General features: G+C 39.3%; 2 protein-coding genes across 4 annotated transcripts in view; both read right to left on the reverse strand.

Moving 5' to 3' along the window:
• Positions 1-11,636, reverse strand: part of cep120 (centrosomal protein 120) — a 39,557-nt gene extending 27,921 nt beyond the window's left edge. The window contains exons 1-10 of one of the 3 annotated variants that reach the window (XM_085426362.1): positions 11,399-11,636; positions 10,333-10,489; positions 9,112-9,226; positions 8,869-9,013; positions 5,961-6,109; positions 3,392-3,589; positions 3,089-3,313; positions 2,575-2,797; positions 2,303-2,486; positions 760-909 (exon numbers count right to left, since the gene is read on the reverse strand). In XM_085426362.1, the coding sequence (XP_085282488.1) occupies positions 760-909; positions 2,303-2,486; positions 2,575-2,797; positions 3,089-3,313; positions 3,392-3,589; positions 5,961-6,109; positions 8,869-9,013; positions 9,112-9,226; positions 10,333-10,489; positions 11,399-11,447 (1,595 nt within the window). In that variant the 5' untranslated portion in view covers positions 11,448-11,636. Of the gene's footprint in view, positions 1-759; positions 910-2,302; positions 2,493-2,574; positions 2,798-3,088; positions 3,314-3,391; positions 3,590-5,960; positions 6,110-8,868; positions 9,014-9,111; positions 9,227-10,332; positions 10,490-11,398 lie in introns of all 3 variants that reach the window. The other 2 variants (XM_085426361.1, XM_085426360.1) reach the window with 2 other exon arrangements.
• Positions 11,637-12,953: 1,317 nt separating this feature from the next.
• Positions 12,954-19,583, reverse strand: part of znf608 (zinc finger protein 608) — a 65,158-nt gene continuing 58,528 nt past the window's right edge. Inside the window, exons 8-9 of the mRNA XM_085426363.1 lie at positions 19,089-19,145; positions 12,954-16,804 (exon numbers count right to left, since the gene is read on the reverse strand). Coding sequence (XP_085282489.1) covers positions 16,785-16,804; positions 19,089-19,145 — 77 coding nt within the window. The 3' untranslated portion in view covers positions 12,954-16,784. The remainder of the gene's footprint in view (positions 16,805-19,088; positions 19,146-19,583) is intronic.

A 19,583-nucleotide genomic window follows, 5' to 3' on the forward strand; every position in this document is an offset into this window, starting at 1 on the left:
TTGGAAAAGCAAAATGTGTTTGGCACCACAGTGCACTCAGATCACAACTCTGATTGCAAAAGCTGCCAGACAGGACAGGATTTAAAAATAAAAAAAGGGCATCATGTTCATTTGCAGTGACCATTCCCTCAAAGGTGTCACAAAACATAACAGCAAAATGTTCTCTACAGCAGAACTAAGAAAAAGGAAATCACTGAAGGGTTCAATGGTTCAGGTTTTTCCTTTAATTTTTCACCCATTTATGTCATTTATACTGTCATGAAAAACAAACTTTGAAGTAAAAGGAAAAGATAATTATAGATGATAACTTAAAAGGAAACACTATTCGAGCTGTCATTATAATAGGTCTGGAGTTATTTTTCCATCAGAAGAGTTTTGTGCCTGCTGGCTGACACAGAGTCAGAGAGCTGATCCCTCAAGCAGGAGGACAAAGAGCAAACCAACGATAAACCCGACAGCTCAGCTTTGTTTAAATAATGTATGAAGGTGAGATGGTTTCTTTGCACTTATTTATGTTTTACTGTGTTATCATTAAAAATATCACCACTGGACCTTTATAACTATACAAGGTAAGTTACACTGAATATTTTTTCCTGATAATATTTACTGATACTGAATGAAAGTGAATTATTTAACTGCGATCAACATTTGATCTCCTTCCATATGTTTAAAGCATGATATTAAAAACAGGGTCCATCAGTTGCAATAATAGCTGCACTTCTTTAAATTTTGATGGAAGAATGAAGTTTTTTTCCCTACCTGCTGAAGGTTTCCTGTAGCTGCTGTGGCAGGGCAGCAAAGTCGAAGGCGCAGTAGGACTGAGGCAGAGACACCTCCGTGTTCCTCTGCAGCTCCACAGGAGGGTTAGTCATGATCGGAGCAGCACTGCCAAAGAACTGGTAGGAGTACCTGAAGTGTGACAAATATACAACCATCAATGAACAGATAAAATTAAAACCACTGCACTAAATATTTGGATGGATTCCTAAATAGAAAATTATCTCAATCAAACACCAGACAGAAGTCCATGAAATCTTACGATAATAATTTTTTTAAAGGCATGTTTGTTATAACCGATTTTTTAAAATAAAATGTTAGAAGTGATGATTGTGAGTAAAATACAGGAAAACTACTTCCTCTATGTTGAACAGTTGATAAATTAACCATCCACACTTATACAGACCTTTAAAGCACTAAAGGTAAAATCAGTACATTTATTTGTACATGTTAACAATTAAAAATCGTTACTGGCCCCATTAACCCAGTTTTCAAGATACTTAGCAGGTAGTTTACATCTTATGGTTTTTGAGAACATATAAACAGGTTTAATGGCACTGATAGCATTGCATGATTGCAAGTCGCAACTGGGCTTGTTTTTTATATGGGAACGAAATCATGGCAGACAGGATTTGTAGGTTCTTAATGCAAATAATTTGTGTATTTCATTAATAACAACTTTAGGCCCAGAAATTTTAGTTATGCAGCCAGACCCTGAACCTCAACAGCTGACAAATAGATGACCACTCAGGCTACAGCCTCAGTTTCTACCTGTTAATGTTTCTAAAGTAGAATCACTGTGGCGATCGCTTTGTGCTGGTTTTCATGTTTGTTTTGTGTTGCCGGTGTTGTGCTTACATACTAAGAGAAAGATCACGTGTGTGCTCATTAGGATAGTGCATTAGGTGCCGGTATGTTGGGGTGTGGCCTATTGCCTTATATTGTAAAATGTAACTATGAGAAAATGCATTTCAGGTGACTTTACGGAGAAACAAGAAACTAATGCATCACATTGTGTAATTAATTAATTTCTCCAGTAAATACTTAAGTAACGCACTGCATTATTTGTAAAACCAGTAATGACTCAGAAAAAAGAGGAAAAATACCTCCAACAAACCTTCGACCCACAGCATGCAATTAATTTGCAAGAATCGAATGTCTTCGATATCTTGCTTAGTGATGGTGATGACTCTCAAGGCGGAGTCAATGAGAACCCCGTGAGAATCGATAAGGATATGAATTAAAAAGTAATATCAATAATGGCATCAGAATCGCTAAATTCTTATCAATTCAATTGACATAATATTTTTTTAATTGTTGTTGTAAACAAGCTGCAATTTCTAATGCTTGGCACCATGTAAATAAAACTGAATGGAAATTAAAATGCTTCCTCCTGACTCAGGCTCAATGCTGCTGAGTGTTTGACAGATATTAATGTGAACATCTAAAGTTCCCTAAAATCTCTGCACAGCACCGTATGTGGAAAAACTCATTCTGACAGCTGAAAGCAGATAAAGTGTTTCACCTGAGCGTAGCAGCAATGGGGTGGGGTAAGCTGAGGTTTCCCAGGCTGCGAAGGTCCAGAGAGAAGCAGTAGTGATGAGCAGAGGGGGGGATGGAGACTTTGGGAGCAGAAACACTGACGGATGACATTCCACCATCCGCTGCAGCCTCAGGCTGTCTGGGCAGCGATGCTGGAGCCTCCAAATCTGTAGCTGGACACCAGTGAACAAACTTCAGCTCTAAACCTTTCAAACTTCTCGTGTGAAAATGACAGCTGCTTATTTTAAGTCCTACCTGCCAATCCTGTCGGCTCTCTGCCGTGCCGGAGCTCATCCAGCAGACTCTCTGCTTCGCTCTCTGTATGAGATGAAGGAGGAGGGAGAGGAGGACCCCGAGGACCAGGATGTGGAGGAGACCCTGCAGGCTTATGGACTGGAGAAGAGCTTCGAGGTCTCTGTTCAGCAGGAGGAACAGCAGGAGACAGCGCTCCACTAGCCTCTTTATTCCCCACAGACTGCTGAAAGGACACAAGACCATGCAGCATGACATGTAGTGTGATAATCGGACAACAACTCAGGTCCATCATAAAGCATAACAAAAACAACCAATGCATCAGGAAGTTATAAAATCACAGTGGTAAAGAAACACATGAAATCTAGTCTGAGGCTCTATGCAGAGTTCTGCTCTCCCTCCAAATTGCTGTGAGTGCAAAGATTCATCCTTCATTCATCTCATGTAATTTAGAGCTGACAACATCCCAATCATAAATGTTTTAGAAATTAAACTCTGAGTACTTGTTTTCATTTACCTGCAGTGTGACCTCCTCCCTCCTCAGGGTTACAGCCACTCCCAGAGTCGGCTGCAGGTCGGTGGGCAGAGCAGGCAGCGTCTGCTTGACTCGCTTCGGAGGCTGCAGGAGAAAGGCTCCCTCTAGTGTCGCTGCTTTGTTATCCAGATCCGTGGAAATACCAGCCAGAGCTGAGAGAGAAATGTCAGTGCTGCCCAAAGAGTGATTCCCACAGCACAGGTGGATCTGAGGAAGAGAAAGGACTAAGACATACAGGTACACAGCAGGTAACTGGGAGGCAGGAGCTCCCAGTCAGGCACTCACCTGTAAACTGGGCTGCTGAGACAGGAAGGCTTTGAGGATCTGTTTGCTACTGCGGATGCGCACAGACGCGCGCTCTGGCTCAAAGTCAGGACTCAGGAGGTTGTGGAAAGGCTCGCTGGTTATGTCGTTCCCCAGTAAAGAATAGTAGAAGAAGAACTCTGAGCCCTCCGCTGACAGTTTCATGGTGCTGGGGACCAACTACAGCGAAACAAAAACATTTCTGGTTTTAAAGGATTCTCTTTTAAAGTCTACATGTACATGTGAAGATAATTTTTCAGTTTCAGTCAGCATGCTGGTAAAATACGAGTGTGTGCATGTGTGTGATAATGTTATAGAGTTATATATATTTTACTATTTTATTGAAGAACTGTTTTATAACAATTTTAACTCCCACAGAAGCTGCAGATTTTCATAAACCGGGGCGATCGTGGCTCAAGAGTTAGGAGTTCGCCTTGTAATCGGAAGGTTGCCGGTTCGAGCCCCCGGCTCGGACAGTCTCGGTCATTGTGTCCTTGGGCAAGACACTTCACCCGTTGCCTACTGGTGGTGGTCAGAGGGCCCGGTGGCGCCAGTGTCCGGCAGCCTCGCCTCTGTCAGTGCGCCCCAGGGTGGCTGTGGCTACAATGTAGCTTGCCATTACCAGTGTGTGAATGGGTGGATGACTGGATATGTAAAGCGCTTTGGGGTCCTTAGGGACTAGAAAAGCGCTATATAAATACAGGCCATTTACCATTTACCATAAAAAACATTCATTTAAAGTTAAATATGAATAAATACTTGAAGTTCACTTTTAATTAATCGATAGTTAACTCAAACATACAGTTTTTAAGAAAATGTTAGCAAAAGTCAAACGACTTTACTCGGTTGCGTGACCCTGAAGTACACCGACAGAGAAAACTGGCAGCTGCAAGTGTTAATGGTCCTTCCACATGTTCCTCTACAGAACATTTCTCAAGATTTACTTCTCTAGATATATTTCAATAGCCAGAGGCTTTCTTTCACTCATGGTAGTTCTTGCTGAACAAGTCAAGGTTGCGGAGGGCTGAAGCCTAAATTAGCTGTCATCCAGCAAGAGGCAGAATTCACCCTGGACAGTTTCAGGCTCAAAGACACACCTATGACCAATTTGGGATCACATCATGTGTTTTGACTGTGGGGGAGGAAGCCTGAGAAGCCAGAGAGAAGCCAGAGAGGTACAAAGAGAACATGCAAACTGTACACAGAAAGACAGCTGCTGGATTCGACAGCTGCTGTGATGTAGCAGTGCAAACCACTGCAACACAGTCGTCAATTCAAATTAAAAATCTGATTACATTTAGGCTATTCAACAGTGAGTTATTGTCAATATGACATTCATTTATTTGTTTATAGAGAACCCCTGCTAGTACTTCTTGAATTCTGTTTTTTTTATTATTTTATCTGTTTCACTGAAGAGCACATCAGCCATCAGAGCCATGCAGCGCTTCCCTTCTTCTTTGCAGGGCTGGTCGACTAATTGGATTTCCATTTAATTACATTTTTGGCTTCTGGGGATAAAACGATTACTTTTCTGCCTTTATTTTTGCTATAAAAACGAGAGCTTTTGGTCAAAAGATCTACAGCGCATGAAATAATTGAAAATGGCTCCCATTGGTGAACCAGTAGAAGGACAATTAATGGGTGCCTGCAGGTTCCTTTGTTTTCTCTCACCCGCTCTGCTTTCGGGTTTCTGGGACGTCATTTGGTTATCAGCTTCAGCTCTCCCTCGTTTCTTTGCAGGGCTCTTATTGCCACCTGCAGACATCTTGTGGGAGAGGCTGTAGGCCAGCAGGGATTGGCTTTACATTTAAAAGCAACTGCTAATCTGGGCCCCTGACACCATAGCCATGTTTTTTCAATTCATTTATTAGTTTTAGTATGTTTAATATATGCATGACATTAATTAATAGTTATACTAAACATTCAAGATTAGAATTACTGCCACATTAAGCTATAAAATAAAAACACCCCAACTACACATTAATTAAGATTTATAACTAATGCTGCGCAGCGTGTAATGTGAAAACAATTCTAATTGTAATGGTTGGAGAAGAGATTGGTTTAATTTGGCAGTGAGATACTCAGTGTCTTTGCTCTCTTATTATGACACTCCAAAGGAGGCAGTCCCTGTAGGAGCAGTTAAGAGATGAAGCAATAATCTTTCAACAACAATAACCACCTGTGATATTCTTCATCCATATTTTAGAAGTCATTCTGAGAAAACTGCTGTGCTTTTATTTCTTTAATACTTTTCTCAGCTTCTCCCAGAGTGCCTTTAGATGACCCCAAATAGCAGGCCTGGGGATGCTGTCAGCTGGGTTTATCATCATTATCTGACACGTGGAAACAGAAACAACCCATGCAGCAGTGACAACATACGAGCGAGCCAAGAAAAAGAGTGTTTCTCCATTTTCTGTTATCAAACTTTAGTCCAGATACTGGAAATTTGTGGGTGTGACATCACTTTGGCTACATTATCTTAAGCAATAACAATTCAACATTTAGGTCTGACGTGATCAGACAGGCATCAGGGTCAGAGTTCGGTCTTTACCTGCTCTAGTTTGGTTGCGAAGGCCACGGTGACAGAAAGGACAAACATGTCGGTGCAAAGATCTGCCGGCCCTACTTGATGGTATCCCTGGTCTGGGATCAGTATGGCCTCCAGCCTCTCTGGGAGTAGATCGGTCACCGAGGAGGAACCTACACCAGCATAACAAGGAGATCAAAACAAGCAGTAAATAAAAGAGCAAAAACAAAAATCTTACAGGTTGCAGATGTGAAGAAACCACAAGTTTTATTTTTATTCACTGAAACCACCAATTATTCCTCTCTGATGTTTGCTGGTAGCAGAGCAACGCTTACACAAGAACCGGAGCTGAGCCTGAAGTGAGACTGTACAAAACCACAAGCAAGACATCATGGCTGCAAACCAGGAACTGTGTGAACAGAAGTTTAACTCTAAATAGAGCAATGTTCACCTCAGACACATTTTCAGATCTGAAGTGTACAAACTGAGATGTCAGAACAGGTTGTTACAGTAACTTGGCAGCAAAAAGGACTCAGAGTTAGGGCTGCAACAATAAACTAAATGCTTAGGTAAAAGCACGGCTCTTTAGCACGCCCTTGTGTTAAACGATGAGCAGGCGAGTGTTTCATTCACATTTGTTACTAAAAACAGACCTGCAACTGAACCTTATTTAGGAGCAATGGATGAATAAAACGTAAGACCATGTAGCCCCCAGTTTTTCACAACAAAAACACTGATAAGACAACAACAGCAGTGATGATGACACTGTCACATACACACACACCACCGTGACTGAGAAGGTGAGCTCAGATTGAGTGAAAGAAAACGTGTTTCTAGCATCCAAAATATCCTGGAATTACCATTAAAACCTTCCCTGGGAAAAAGCTAACGTCCTTCTTCAAACCACCTGGTCAGCAAACTCTGACATGAGGAACTTTGTAGCTGCTCCATCCACTGCCGTTTGGTTTACACAGCAAATAAATCTGCAGTAAGTCTCCAGAAGTTGTATTAAAATATGCAGATGAATGTTAACTTGGTCTGAAAGGATGTTTAAATTACACAGCTTCCTGAAGACTGACGACAGACGTCTTATTTTACGTGGCGCGATGCCTGCAGCACACAGGGTGAGTCTACAGGGGGGCATTTTCAATTCCTCAGATTAATAATGAAATAATACAAAATACTGTGTTAATTAAATTGCTTTCATATTTTTAAAAACTGAATTAAAAATATTCATAAAAATAAAAGCTTTTTTTCCCAGCAAGCCAATAAAAATGTACGTGGACCAATAAACTCTGAACCACTGACCTGTTAGGTAGAACGCTGAATTATTATTACGTCTACATCATTAACTTGTTGTCAAAAGCACACAAACACTTGCCTCATATTAATGTCAGAAAACCTTCCAAGAAGCAAGAGTACAAATTGCTTACATATCTTATTTTATTTAGCTTTGACTGCACTTGAGAGTATTTATTTATTCAAAATATCTAATATTTATATATATATATATTTTTTAAATTACGTTTTAATATGGCACATAAATACAATCAAAGGATTTATTTTTTCTGACAGACGTTATATGCAGTTAAACTTTAAAGCATTACAATTTCTAAAATAGAAAACAATGAAAAGTTCATTCTGAAAGACGTGCTTTTTGTCTTTTGAATGTTTATTATTTCTTATTAATAAAACAAAAGCATTTCTTATCTGACTTCTCGATTAATCGACGGAATAATCAGTTGATTACTCGATTAGTAAAATAATCAATAGCTGCAACCATTCTCAGTAAAAATATATTTATTCACTTTCTGAATTACCTACTTGTGTATGCAATCTTGTGAAAAAGCGGCACATAGCATTTAGACTAAGTATAAACTGTGATAATCTCAGTGAAAATATTATATTTGTTTTAAATGTAATGAGTAATAGAATAGTAGTTCTTCACCCTCATAAGTAAATCGTAAACAGAAACATAGACTGAGTGCTCCCTTATGATTTTTTCCCCCTGCAGTAACAGCCGAAACACAAAGCCCTTGCAGTCAGTGCACTTTAACAGGCAAATATGAACTAAGTGAACTTCAGCTCGAGGCTCAACTGTATAGACTGGGAATATTTTCCCAGAGAAATGATGAGATTCAATTTTCTGAATGTGCGACTTTATGATCTTACAAGTGCTCACTTCACAGAACGGAAATCCCACAATCTGAGCTCCTTCTGCAGCTATGACCCTGTAATGACTAACATAACACATGACTAATGCTATATTATGTTATGAAAGAGACAGACCATCAGACCACTGTTCTTTACAATGTCAGTAAAAGTTACACCAGATCCTCCATCAGTGCACTAATCTGTCAAAATGATGGATAAGCTCTGGAGTTGTCTGTCATTGTCAGAAAAAAAGACAAGAATTTCTAAAAGTAATTTTTTTTTCACATCTAGAACCCTGGAGGAGGTTAAAAGTATGCCCGGTTTAAATAGAGACGGATTTTACACATTAAAAACTCTGGATTTAGGCTCCATGTATGCTGCCAACCCACTATTCTCCCTTCTTAGATTTCAAACATGAGTCAGTGTTTTCTCTACAACTGAGCCAAGATCTGGACCTTTTTCTTCTTACTCACACTTTATATTTGAGGGTGACCAAAACCTAAACAGTAAGCAGTAACTTTATAGAAGGATGGTAAAGGAAAATAAAATCCCAAGCTTTGTCTTTTGCCCTGATTCTTTTAAGTTTCTTTAAGGCAGGAATATGGCACAGCAGTGACGACTCAGCACAGAGTCCGACTGGACTTCAGAAAGAAAAATAGTTTATTAAAATGTAGACTGTTCCAGCTCATCACCATCAAACACAAGTAATACAGTTAAATAGAGAAAAGATAAAACCAAGGAAGGTGAAAACAAAAGAAAGAGAGCTGGGAGAGCTCACCTTGTCGGGGCGGGGCCTTCTTGGCTTTGAACCTATCAGGTGAAGGTTCAGAGGGCTTGTTGTCATTCTCCAACACCATGCTGAGCAGGAGGGAAGGTTTCTGTTTGGTGTACTTACTGCTGAGCAGTGGATACCAGCGTGACTCCTGATACACACAACAGATTTATCAGAACATCAGCCCTGCATAATAAATCTTCTACCAGCGCACCTCTGAACAGACAGAGAGACAGAGAAGACGTTCACCTGTTTGACCTCCTGAACTGATCGAAGGTCAAGGACAATGTAGCCGACGCTTTCTTTTTTCTTGCTGACAGGGTCAACAGCAAAACACTGAAGCTTGATGGGAGTTCGCTGCAGTCTGAAGAGACAAGGCCATCAAGAGGCATTAGTGTGACTCGGCTAACATTTTCACAACCCTACTTTAGAAAGGTTTTTTTGTGGTTTGAGAGAAAATTTGTTTTCTGTAATACTTCAAAAGGTAGCTGCCTAACAAATCAAAAGTATTAGAAAGAACATCCAAACAGTCAGACAAACTGCTGTGATCGAACACCTGGGGACACAGGGAAGGAAGAACTTCCTTTCAACAGGAAAAGACCTCCACCAGGGCCAGGCTCAGAGAGGAGTAGCTATCTATTGTAACAATTTGGGAGGTGAGGCGAAAAAAGAAAAAAGAAACATTGGCTAATTATGTTTTGTTCTCGTTGCTCAAACGATTAAATGAGAAAATAACCAGGGAATCATGAACTAGCCAAATAAACATTTGTTACAGCTCAACAGAAACCTCTTTGACTTAAGTCTTAAGAAAGTCCAAACATGTGAATTATGGAAAATTAATAACAATAATCAGCCTCTGTACAGTTGTGAAGAGGCAGAGCATTAGGTACAGACATCAAAAACCTTTTTTGGTCCCTGGTTGGTGTTATTTTTCTTCCAAGGTTGCAGTTCCAAGTAACTCTACATGTACTTGGCTATGTCCATCTTTTACATACAGTCTATGGAGGCATGTGGTTGCAGCTCTACAGTCAATCTTTTCAACCTACTGTAATTTAATGGAAATTGTTCTAATATTAGTATTTTGTGGTTCTTAATTAAATAATTAGATAATAATAATTAGATTTTTACAATATTACCACAACTTTAACCTCAACAACATAATTTTAAAAAAAAAACAGTCGCGTCATCACATAGTAAATCCAGTAGAATGTGCTATGCTTCCACTGTTTACAAGCATGTAGCAAAGAAGCATCGCAGCTAAACACAGTGGGTGGAGTCAAGTTGTGTATTGACAGAACAGACAATATAAAAGATAGACATGGACAGGGCTGGAAAAATGTATCCAACGACAAAGACCTTTTGTATAAATCTATGATGAAAATAACAGCTGTATCATGAGATCAAAAATATTAAATTACTCATAGAGCCCAGGATGTGATTAAAAAGTTTCAAAAACACATGATATCTAACCTGTGCTGGTGCAGCGTCCTGCGGTCAAGCTCCCAGGCCAGCTCGGTGCTGAACTGCGGTTGCTCTCGGTGCTCTACAGGATCCGTGGCCAGCTGCTCCCCGTCAAAGCTCGCCTGAACCACCAGACTGAGCCGAGGACTCTTGGGGAAGTGACGACCTAGGGATTGACACAAAGTGTTTCCGACACACTGGTTACACAGATGCTGATCAATTCTCTACTTTGTCCCACTTTCTATTATGTACATCAAAAAGGTTTTGATGTACACAGCAGAGAAGCACTATATAAGAATCAGTCCATTTACTTTTTACCATCTAAGTAGCTGTATTAAATGATCATGACGTCAGTATAAATCAATATGTGACTATGACTTTTTCGTTAATTGAGCTGGCCATTAATGTCATGGTAAATTTGGCCTTTTAATTCGAAATAATTTAAAACTCTTGCATTCAATTCTTGTTTGTGAATGTCACTAAAGATGTATGCTGTATAACTACTCCACCTTATAAAAAGAACAGTTTAAAGAAATAATATAAAGGCCAACAAAGGCCAAACAGGTGAACAAGAGACAGAAAGCAGTGAAATCACACATGGGGTGTTGCACCTGGCCACCCTATCTGCTGTGTGCTGAGCCACAAATCAGAATACTGATGCATTATCTCTGAAAGCCTGAATTCATCAAAACACCAACACAATGTGATGACTTGCAAATTCAACGATGACATAGAAAGTCATAGGTGTAAGAAGCTTTCTCAGCATAAATGACATTAACGTGGCTTCTATACTGTCCCCAGTGACAGGAATAGCTGCTTCACCAGCTTAGGGCGTGTCATTCGAACAGCAAACACTTAATGCCTCCTCAGCCTGGATTTAATTCACCGACCTGAGATCACCACCAACACTTGCAGCAGCAACAGGTTCGGCTTTTCCCCATGGGACTAACAACACCCGTTAAACGGCTGCAGTTGTGGTACCAACGAGTCAAACACGTCACGTATAAGCAAACATGGCTGGTAGCTCCAATGTAGGAGGGTTATCGGAGGATATCCAGCTCTTTAAATCGCTCACCTTCCAGAATGGACAGAACGATGAGAAGTTGGTCAGTCTTCGCAGCCATGTTGACATTTGTACAGCAGGGAAGTGAAAAAAAAGTTTTATTCAAAATGGGAAAACTCTCCTTCCCGCCGCTGCTCAGCTGAGTTTTGACGAAGATGTCAAGGTAAAGAAACGTAGTTTACATAAAGAATAACTGTACGACCGTTACAGGCAGCAAACAGCCGCTTTGTTGTCAAGCTTTGGCGCCACCCATTTTGTTTTCAAAGAGGAAGTGATGATAAAGGCGCCCGAGTTCTTAGCACCTCATGCTGGTTGGAGGTGGAACTGCAGTAAAAGTTAACCACTACTACTATTACTACTACTACCACTAGTACTGCTACGTCTGCTATTACTACCAGAGTTATTATAGTTTTGTGTTTTCTGAGTATTTTGTAATTTAGTTTTGATTTTTTTTATTCTAATATAACTGATTTTCATTTAGTTTCCAGCGTGGGTTTACTTATTTAAATTTACTTCCTATAGTTTGAAAATGTTAATTTTGAAAGCATTATGTTAGCACATGGAGGGAATGTGCTGAACGTGATGTTTTGGACAGTCCTTGTTAACCACAGCCATGAATATGGTGGCCCTGAGAGGCCAAACGGACTGCAACTTAAGAAAACACCAGCAATAAAAAGAAAACGCTGCAAAAGCGACAAGGGAAATAGGAAAAGCGAAAACAGAAAACAGACTTCCAAAAGCACAAGGGAAGTGTTTCTGGGGAGACAATAACCCGACGCACCAGTTGCAGGAATTTATTATTACTGCTTTCAGTTTTCCTATTTCTGTTGTCGTTTTTCCTTTTTCTGTTTTGTTTTTTCCTATTTCCATTGTTGTTTTCCCTATTTCCGTTGTGTTCTGTGTGCTTTTGCAACCTTTTTTCTTATTGCTGGTGTTTTTTTTTAAGTTGCAGTCCGCTTGGCCTCTCAGGGCCACCGTACATGAAGGCCTCAGGTAGGTTATGATAACAAATTTTTTTAACCAAATTAACATTAATGCTGAATTTAAACAAAGTTACTTTTGCAAGTTCACAAAATCGTTTCACTTATTTTTTTAAATCTTTTTTTATTATTTTTTTCAAGTCTAGTTTTCATTTTAGTTTAATTTTAGTTAGTATTAATTACCTTGATTACTACTATCAAGTAAGCAAAGAGCAACACACTTAAACCGAACTTCTAAATTCAACCATGTCAAATAATCATGTATTATTTTGAATGACTGACAGATTGTTCATTAATATGAATTAACTGAAATATTTTTGTCTTGTATTATTACTATTAGTATCATCTTCTAACCGTTTTCCAACAGGACCCTATAAATCACTTGTACCTTGCAGAGGACAGATGTTTGCCTGTCATATGCAAGGTGTTACACTTCATCACATAAAACTGTTTTTCACACAGTTATTTTTCAAACATTTAAAAAGCCAATGGTCAACATGCTGTTGAAACACAAATATCCTGAAGAAAGAAAGAAAGAAACAAAAAAAACCTTCACTGACCAAAAATGTATATAAACATCCTTTAATCATGATTGCCAAACATATGAATTAAGGCATATACAGTATAAAAAAGCAACAGCAGGTTTCATGTTTTTGTACGTTTTCAGTGTGTGAATAACTGGATATACCAGGTGGATGAATTGAACATACCAAGCAGCCTTTTAAAGACAACACTGTGTCTCCCAAAAGTTGACAGCATCTTGTAAACAGAGTTCATAGCACTATATTCAAGTAATAGAATGATCACTGATACTATGCAGGTAAGGTGTTGTGAGTGAGGCAGAGCTACTCATAGACAAGGTAGACCACTGGGATGATGTCGTCAGTCAAGGGGCCACAAGAGGTTATTTATAATAAAAACAATTATACAAAAAGGAAGCCCCCTACTGTTCAGTAGGGCTATAACCCCAGTGCACACTTTCCTGGCGAGGTTATAGTCACAATCGTTTGTTGAGTGCTCATTTGTTAAAACATGATTATTCTGTTAATTATATAGGGGGGCCATTTAATCTAATGGCTGTCTCTACTTTGTGATCTCCAATTTTCTGTGATATTTGATCTATTTGATTCACCTTTCATATAAAGGCTATTGTCTAATTAATACACACAAATACACATACTGCAGCACTGTGATATTGAGCTACTCATGTCTTTAGCCTAAACCAATAGTCATTAGTCAGTGCTTCCAAATTTTTGGAGATCATACTGGTCATACTTGGAACTGTTCTGAGTCTGTAGCTGATATCGAAACCATTAACTGGCCCTCACTGTCAGCCATAATCCTCTTGACATGGTGGCTATTGATAATAGCTGACCATCCAGAGGCTTTTGGATCAGAGGGCTGGTGAAATAAGCCTTGGATTATTTGCTTGACTGACAACCTGAAACTATATTTGCGGAAACAGCCTATTAGAGGTCTACTGTTGGTCTTTTTAAGCACATATGCCAGATATAAACATTATCACTCTGACAGTAGTTCTCCAGTGAGTTTTGAACAAATTTTGGATCATCTGTAAACATACATGCATCTACTGAACCTTATTTAAGCTGGCAGTGGTACAACACCAATGGTAAAGTCAGACCTTTTTGTCTATCAGGGACTCTGCTGTGAGCTAGTTAACTTGTAGAAAGCATGGGAGCAAGAGCACGAGCAGGGCGAAGGATTGTGGCACTCCACATATACAGTATGTCCCCACAGTCATCACTGACAATACAAATGTGGGCATTTCAACAAAAGGATGGCCAGTGTGCATCCACTTTTCATTATTTGAGTGCAGATTTGATCTCATTAGATATTTCTGGCAACTTTTCTATCACTGTAAGTGTCATTGAAAATAAATATTGTAATCAAACCAACTATTTTTTTCCTAGAGCCCAAGAATCTTAAAATATTCTGTTGTATGCATCTAAAAACTGTTTAGATGGCAAAATGTTGTAATCGAAACTGAGCAGAATCTCATGCAAGTCAATGATTTAATGCACAATGTGAAAAAACAAAAGAATAACAAGAAAACAGAAGTCAACCCCAAGTTCACAGTCTGCATCTAGTCGTTCCATTTGATAAACAAATCGGTGCCAGTTATTGTTTTTGGTTTTTTTCCATCAACTCACTATTTTACCTGAGTGAAAATACCATGTTTCAGACAGCCTCGAGGTTATTGTAAATAATTTCCATTAGAAAGGAAAACGTTCACTGGACTTATCCTTCACAGAGAGGTATTTTAACAACAGAATTTATAAGCCCCAGTCTGTACATCTGACTTCAAAATCACTTTGACATTAAGCCTTGACGTTTGCTCTTTCCAAGCTGTTTAACTTGAGCTCATCAGATTAGACGTATCATGTCACATATCACATGATCTTTCACAGTAGATCAAACTATAACTGTTCTAATTTGCATTTTTTAGTCTATTTATAGACTTTTAGAGTAATCTGTATTTGACATGACTGCGAGCTCCAGAACTTCAGTTAGATGGACCCTGAGCATGCCTCAAAAAACAATTCAGCTTTTGAAAACACGATCCCTATATTACTCATAGCCGCTGCTAAACACTGTTGTTTTCGCTGGTTTTATCAGTCTGGCTTGCTAGTGCATGCAAAAACATGCATGCGATGCTGCTGTTGAATTGCAGTCTTTCTAATAGCTGCTGGAGGCTAGCTCCAAAATGAATCAATGCTCCTGCAAAAAATGTAGCTATAAAATTAGTTAATTCTGCTCTTTCATAAGAACTCTATAAGGGATGAATCAATTTTTCTGCTCAGCTTTGGATTTTGTTAAGGCTGGCAGGTGTGCCAACCCAGGTAGCTGTACCTGATCACTGTCTGCTAGCCTGCACCTCTTCTCCTAATCGGAGTCTCTAAACTGGATCTCTCAACTGTGTTTGTGCTGTTGGTGCCATTTGAAACATTTTTAACAAAACTCTATATACATTCTACATTGTATGACCTGCTGCGCAGGACATGCTCGTGCAAATAAAATTTAATTGTGCTTAAGTTATAGTTAGTAATTAGTGCTATGTAAATTTTTCTTATATAGCGCTAATTAGCAGATATCTGTGACTGTGCATTGCACTGTTAGTCTATGGATGTAACTAGCTAGCTGATAACTTAGCACCCCACTCCCGAGGCCAAATATGAACTCCAAACAGACTAACATGGTGGGGACCAAAATGGTAAAGGTGAGGCTTCAAAAGTAAAGGAAGTCACAGTGGCCATGTCCTTCTCTGATGTACAAAGCTCAGATGCATGTGATGTAGATTTGCAATGCGTTCAAAAGAAATCATCTGTTACTTATACTTCACTCAACAGTGGCCTAAATATAGCACACCTGAAAAACTATCTGTACGCAAATAATGAAAGTGCATCCAGTAGGTGTGAAGATATTTCACAGACACTAACATCCCTCAGGCACACTGCCACTCATAAGAAGCACAAACTGGGGCGAACTGATTGTATTCATCACGTATGCAGTCTAACCAATGACATCACCGCATGTGCTGCAGATAAACTGAAGTCAGCGAGATAAACAGTGGCTCTGTTCCTGCCGGTCGTCCCCGCTCTGCCCTCTGCTCCCATACACGGCCGATGGAGATCAACATAGTGTACGATAAAGCATGTTAGTGCTCTGCCATGAATCTGTACAGAATATATACACCACTGGGTTCCTACATGGCACTGGGCAGGTCAATGTGAAGGTTTACTCTCACATAAAGACAATACAATCAACATGGTTACGCTCAAGTTACAGGTTAGTAATACAAATGTAGCGTCAGCACTATGGAGGGAGGAGGACTTCCACTTCAATAATCATAATGAGAATAATAAGGATAATAATAGACTTTTTAGCTTCCTAATGCTGTTTTTGTCCCATTTAAAAAAAAAAAAAAAACAGATCCACACTAATGTGGTAAAGTGTAAGTCATCATCAATACATTCAGTCATATCATCATCATAATACACGACAATAACTGTGCATTTCTAAAGTTAAGTACCACAGCCCTGGTTGGGCTGAGTGCACGGCGCTCTGGGATGTTTTGTTTCATACATGCCACCTGCTTCTGTCAAAACTCTGTAAAACCAAAAGCTCTAAAAGTCAGTGATTCTGGATTTATACAGGTAGTTCGTCCTCAAACAGGTCCTGGTCCTGCTTCCCGTCCTGCTGTCAGCTCATCAGTTCCTCTGTGATGAGTTATAAAAGTGGTTCTTCTTTTATTAGTAAGAAATGAAAGAAGTTTTTTTTTCTTGATTTTTTTTTTCTTTTTTGTTCTCTGCCTCTCAGCGAGGCGAAGCTTATTCAACACCATGGAATTGATGTCTGATAAATCTGCCATTCCTCATGTGAGACGTGGTCACATGGTCCTACTTCTTCCCTTCGCTGTCTGTGGAGACAGGAAAAAAAAAAAGGTAAACTTTACTACACTTAGGATTTATGCTGAACAGAAGTAGAGATGCATCTGTGCTGGGTGAAAACAGTCAGGCCTCCTGTTTAGATTTGACAACACAATTTCAATTACAAACACTGTTTATTAACTGCTATGATTGAAATTAATGCAGCATTGTTGTGCTTTCTGTCATGTTTTTCAAGAACCAGGGTGGACAACCTGCTTCTTAATGTGTAAACATACCATAAAACTGGCTACATCTACTTGTTGTTATCTCATGTTAATGATATCCCTAACATTGCATGAATAGTTGTTATAGTCCATGAAAATTCTTCCTCCTCTCAGAGGACACTGAATCGTGTAAACTATAAATAGGACAGATTATGATTGTTTCACTTTGTATTTTTATTCTTTAAAGCTAATAGAGTCACTTTACATGATTAATCAAATGTAAATTATACTGGGCGTTGGTGCAGCCTCCTCAGTTCATCCTCTGTGTGACATTAAGATGTTTTCACTCCTGTTCATTGACGGTGACTCTCCCGTTAAAGGTACTTATTGTAAATTCTTGTGCTTAACACCAACTTCAAACTTTTCAGAATTAACTAAAGCTTTGAAAAGAACATTAAGATTCAACTGCTACATCTTTATGACCCGCACACATATATGCTGAAGAGATATCAACTGAAGCTGAACTGGGGCTGTGCTCTACTTTCGTGTAGTACCAATTTGTACCACAAGATGGCACAGTGAGTCAGTGTAACCTTGAAGCAACACCCATTTCTGTGGGAGCAGCTAAAAATAAATTAATGACTAGCACACATCCTGAAAATATCTCAATACAACTTAATACAGCATTTGATAAGATGCCGATACTGGCGGGAACTTTTTTGCTAAATTCTTAAAAAGATGATTAGAAAAGACACATTTAAGCCAGCCTTCTCCTGATTACTGTCCACTTACAAAAAGAAGTTTTAAACATCAGGTGGGTGGGACATATGTGCCTGAGATGACCATATTAAGGATCTCCTTGCAACAGTATATTTATATAACAGAAAGCCAGTAAAATCGAAATAGGATCTCTTTTAAGGGGCATTTTATTATTTGTTCTTTCAAGTAGTTTTTTGTAACACAACTCTTTAATACCTGAAGGAGAAACAGAGATAATTGGTACATGATCTGCAGATGTCACTCCAGGAAGATTACAAATTGCTCCTGTTTTTGGATTCTACAGAGAAACGTGGATATTCTTCATTTCTCTGCAGCTGTGTGCCTCCACTGTTGCCATCACTGCTGTTAATCTCCTCCATTTCACAGCAATTTACATTTATAGACAACTGCAGTGTCTGCAGCAGTACTGTAATCATCACATTAAGCTTTTTAACTGCCTGTCAGGTTCCCTCTGGAATATTTTCACAATTTTAAGCAAACATGGTGATATATGGTTTATGAAAGTATATGGAAAACACTGGAGAGAGGGTAATGATCTACTGGAGGATAATTTCAGCAACGAGGTACGAGTGTCGCACAGCCGAATAAGCAGAGAGCTGTTATTCCCAGCAGAGAAGTTTCAGATATTAGATTTATTGACCTGGCAGACGGCATGAAAATGAGACAATTGTCCAGCTCGTTTTGCTCTCAGTTTGCATTTTATGAGAGAAAATTTTAGCCAATTCATTTCATGATATGAAAACCTGGTAGATAATTTATGAGTCTGTGAGCCACACTGAGAGCAGAACAGGATATTCTGCACATAAATGATGAGTAATTTCAGCAGTAAAACAACACCCTGGCCACTTCAGTACTCTGTGTGCCAGAGCTTTAATACAAAAATGGGCCTAGTTTTTACAGTATTAATATCCAAGCTAACTTAGAAAATGCTTCCGTGATTTGAAGGCAATCTGCATTAAAAATCTAAGCAGCAGTTGTGCTTAATTTGTCTCCTTATTAGGGCGACATAAACCTTTCTTTTAAGAACTTGTACATGAAAAGAAATAATAAAAAATGAACTAAAGCAATATATAAAGTCTAACAATAAAAGCAGGCAAAACGATAAATATATGTGCAGTATATCAAGATCTTTAAAGACAGTGAATTAGAGACTAAAGAGCAGTATCCCAACAATGAGTCCATGCTGCTCCACCCTTTTCAAAGTTGTACAAGGAAGTCTCAACAAAGATGTCTAGTCTATGTATTAAAGATGTTCTGGCCCATTTACCCTGGTTTCCCAGGTGGAACCAGTGAAGCTTTAACATAATTTCAGTGTGTGTTTCAAACGTACCAGTTGAGGAGTGCCCTGACACCTGCTGACTGGAGACCAGCGACCTGGAGCTCAACCCTTAAAAACATAGGAATAGGAACATGAAGAGAAAGTCAGCTGTGATCAATGTTGGAGTTGTTACTCAAAAAAAGGTCATGTATTACTTTACTTTTTGAAACAGGTAATGAACTACATTCCTCAGCTGGTACCTGAGGAAAGTCATTTATTTAATACAACTTCTCCTTTGTGACATCACGTATGCTTTGCATGGCCTGAGATGCACTGTCAGATAATTACCAATTAACAGTATGAGAGTAATGTGTGACTTAAGTCTTTTAGAGCCTATGTCGTAGTACACTCAAGTGGCCGACACTGTTGCCACCATGTGTGTGTTGTGTGCATGCAATGCTCTGCAGTTCCACTGCCAATACACTACTTGGTGCTGAAGATTCTCTCTTTGAATTGATCCATTGTCTACAGCAGCGGTCCCCAACCCCCGGGCCTCGGACCGGTACC

Source organism: Rhamphochromis longiceps, linkage group LG12 (genome assembly GCF_057381845.1).
Source record: "Rhamphochromis longiceps isolate RC_006_pf linkage group LG12, R_longiceps_female_GT1.1, whole genome shotgun sequence".
NCBI lineage: Eukaryota > Metazoa > Chordata > Actinopteri > Cichliformes > Cichlidae > Rhamphochromis > Rhamphochromis longiceps.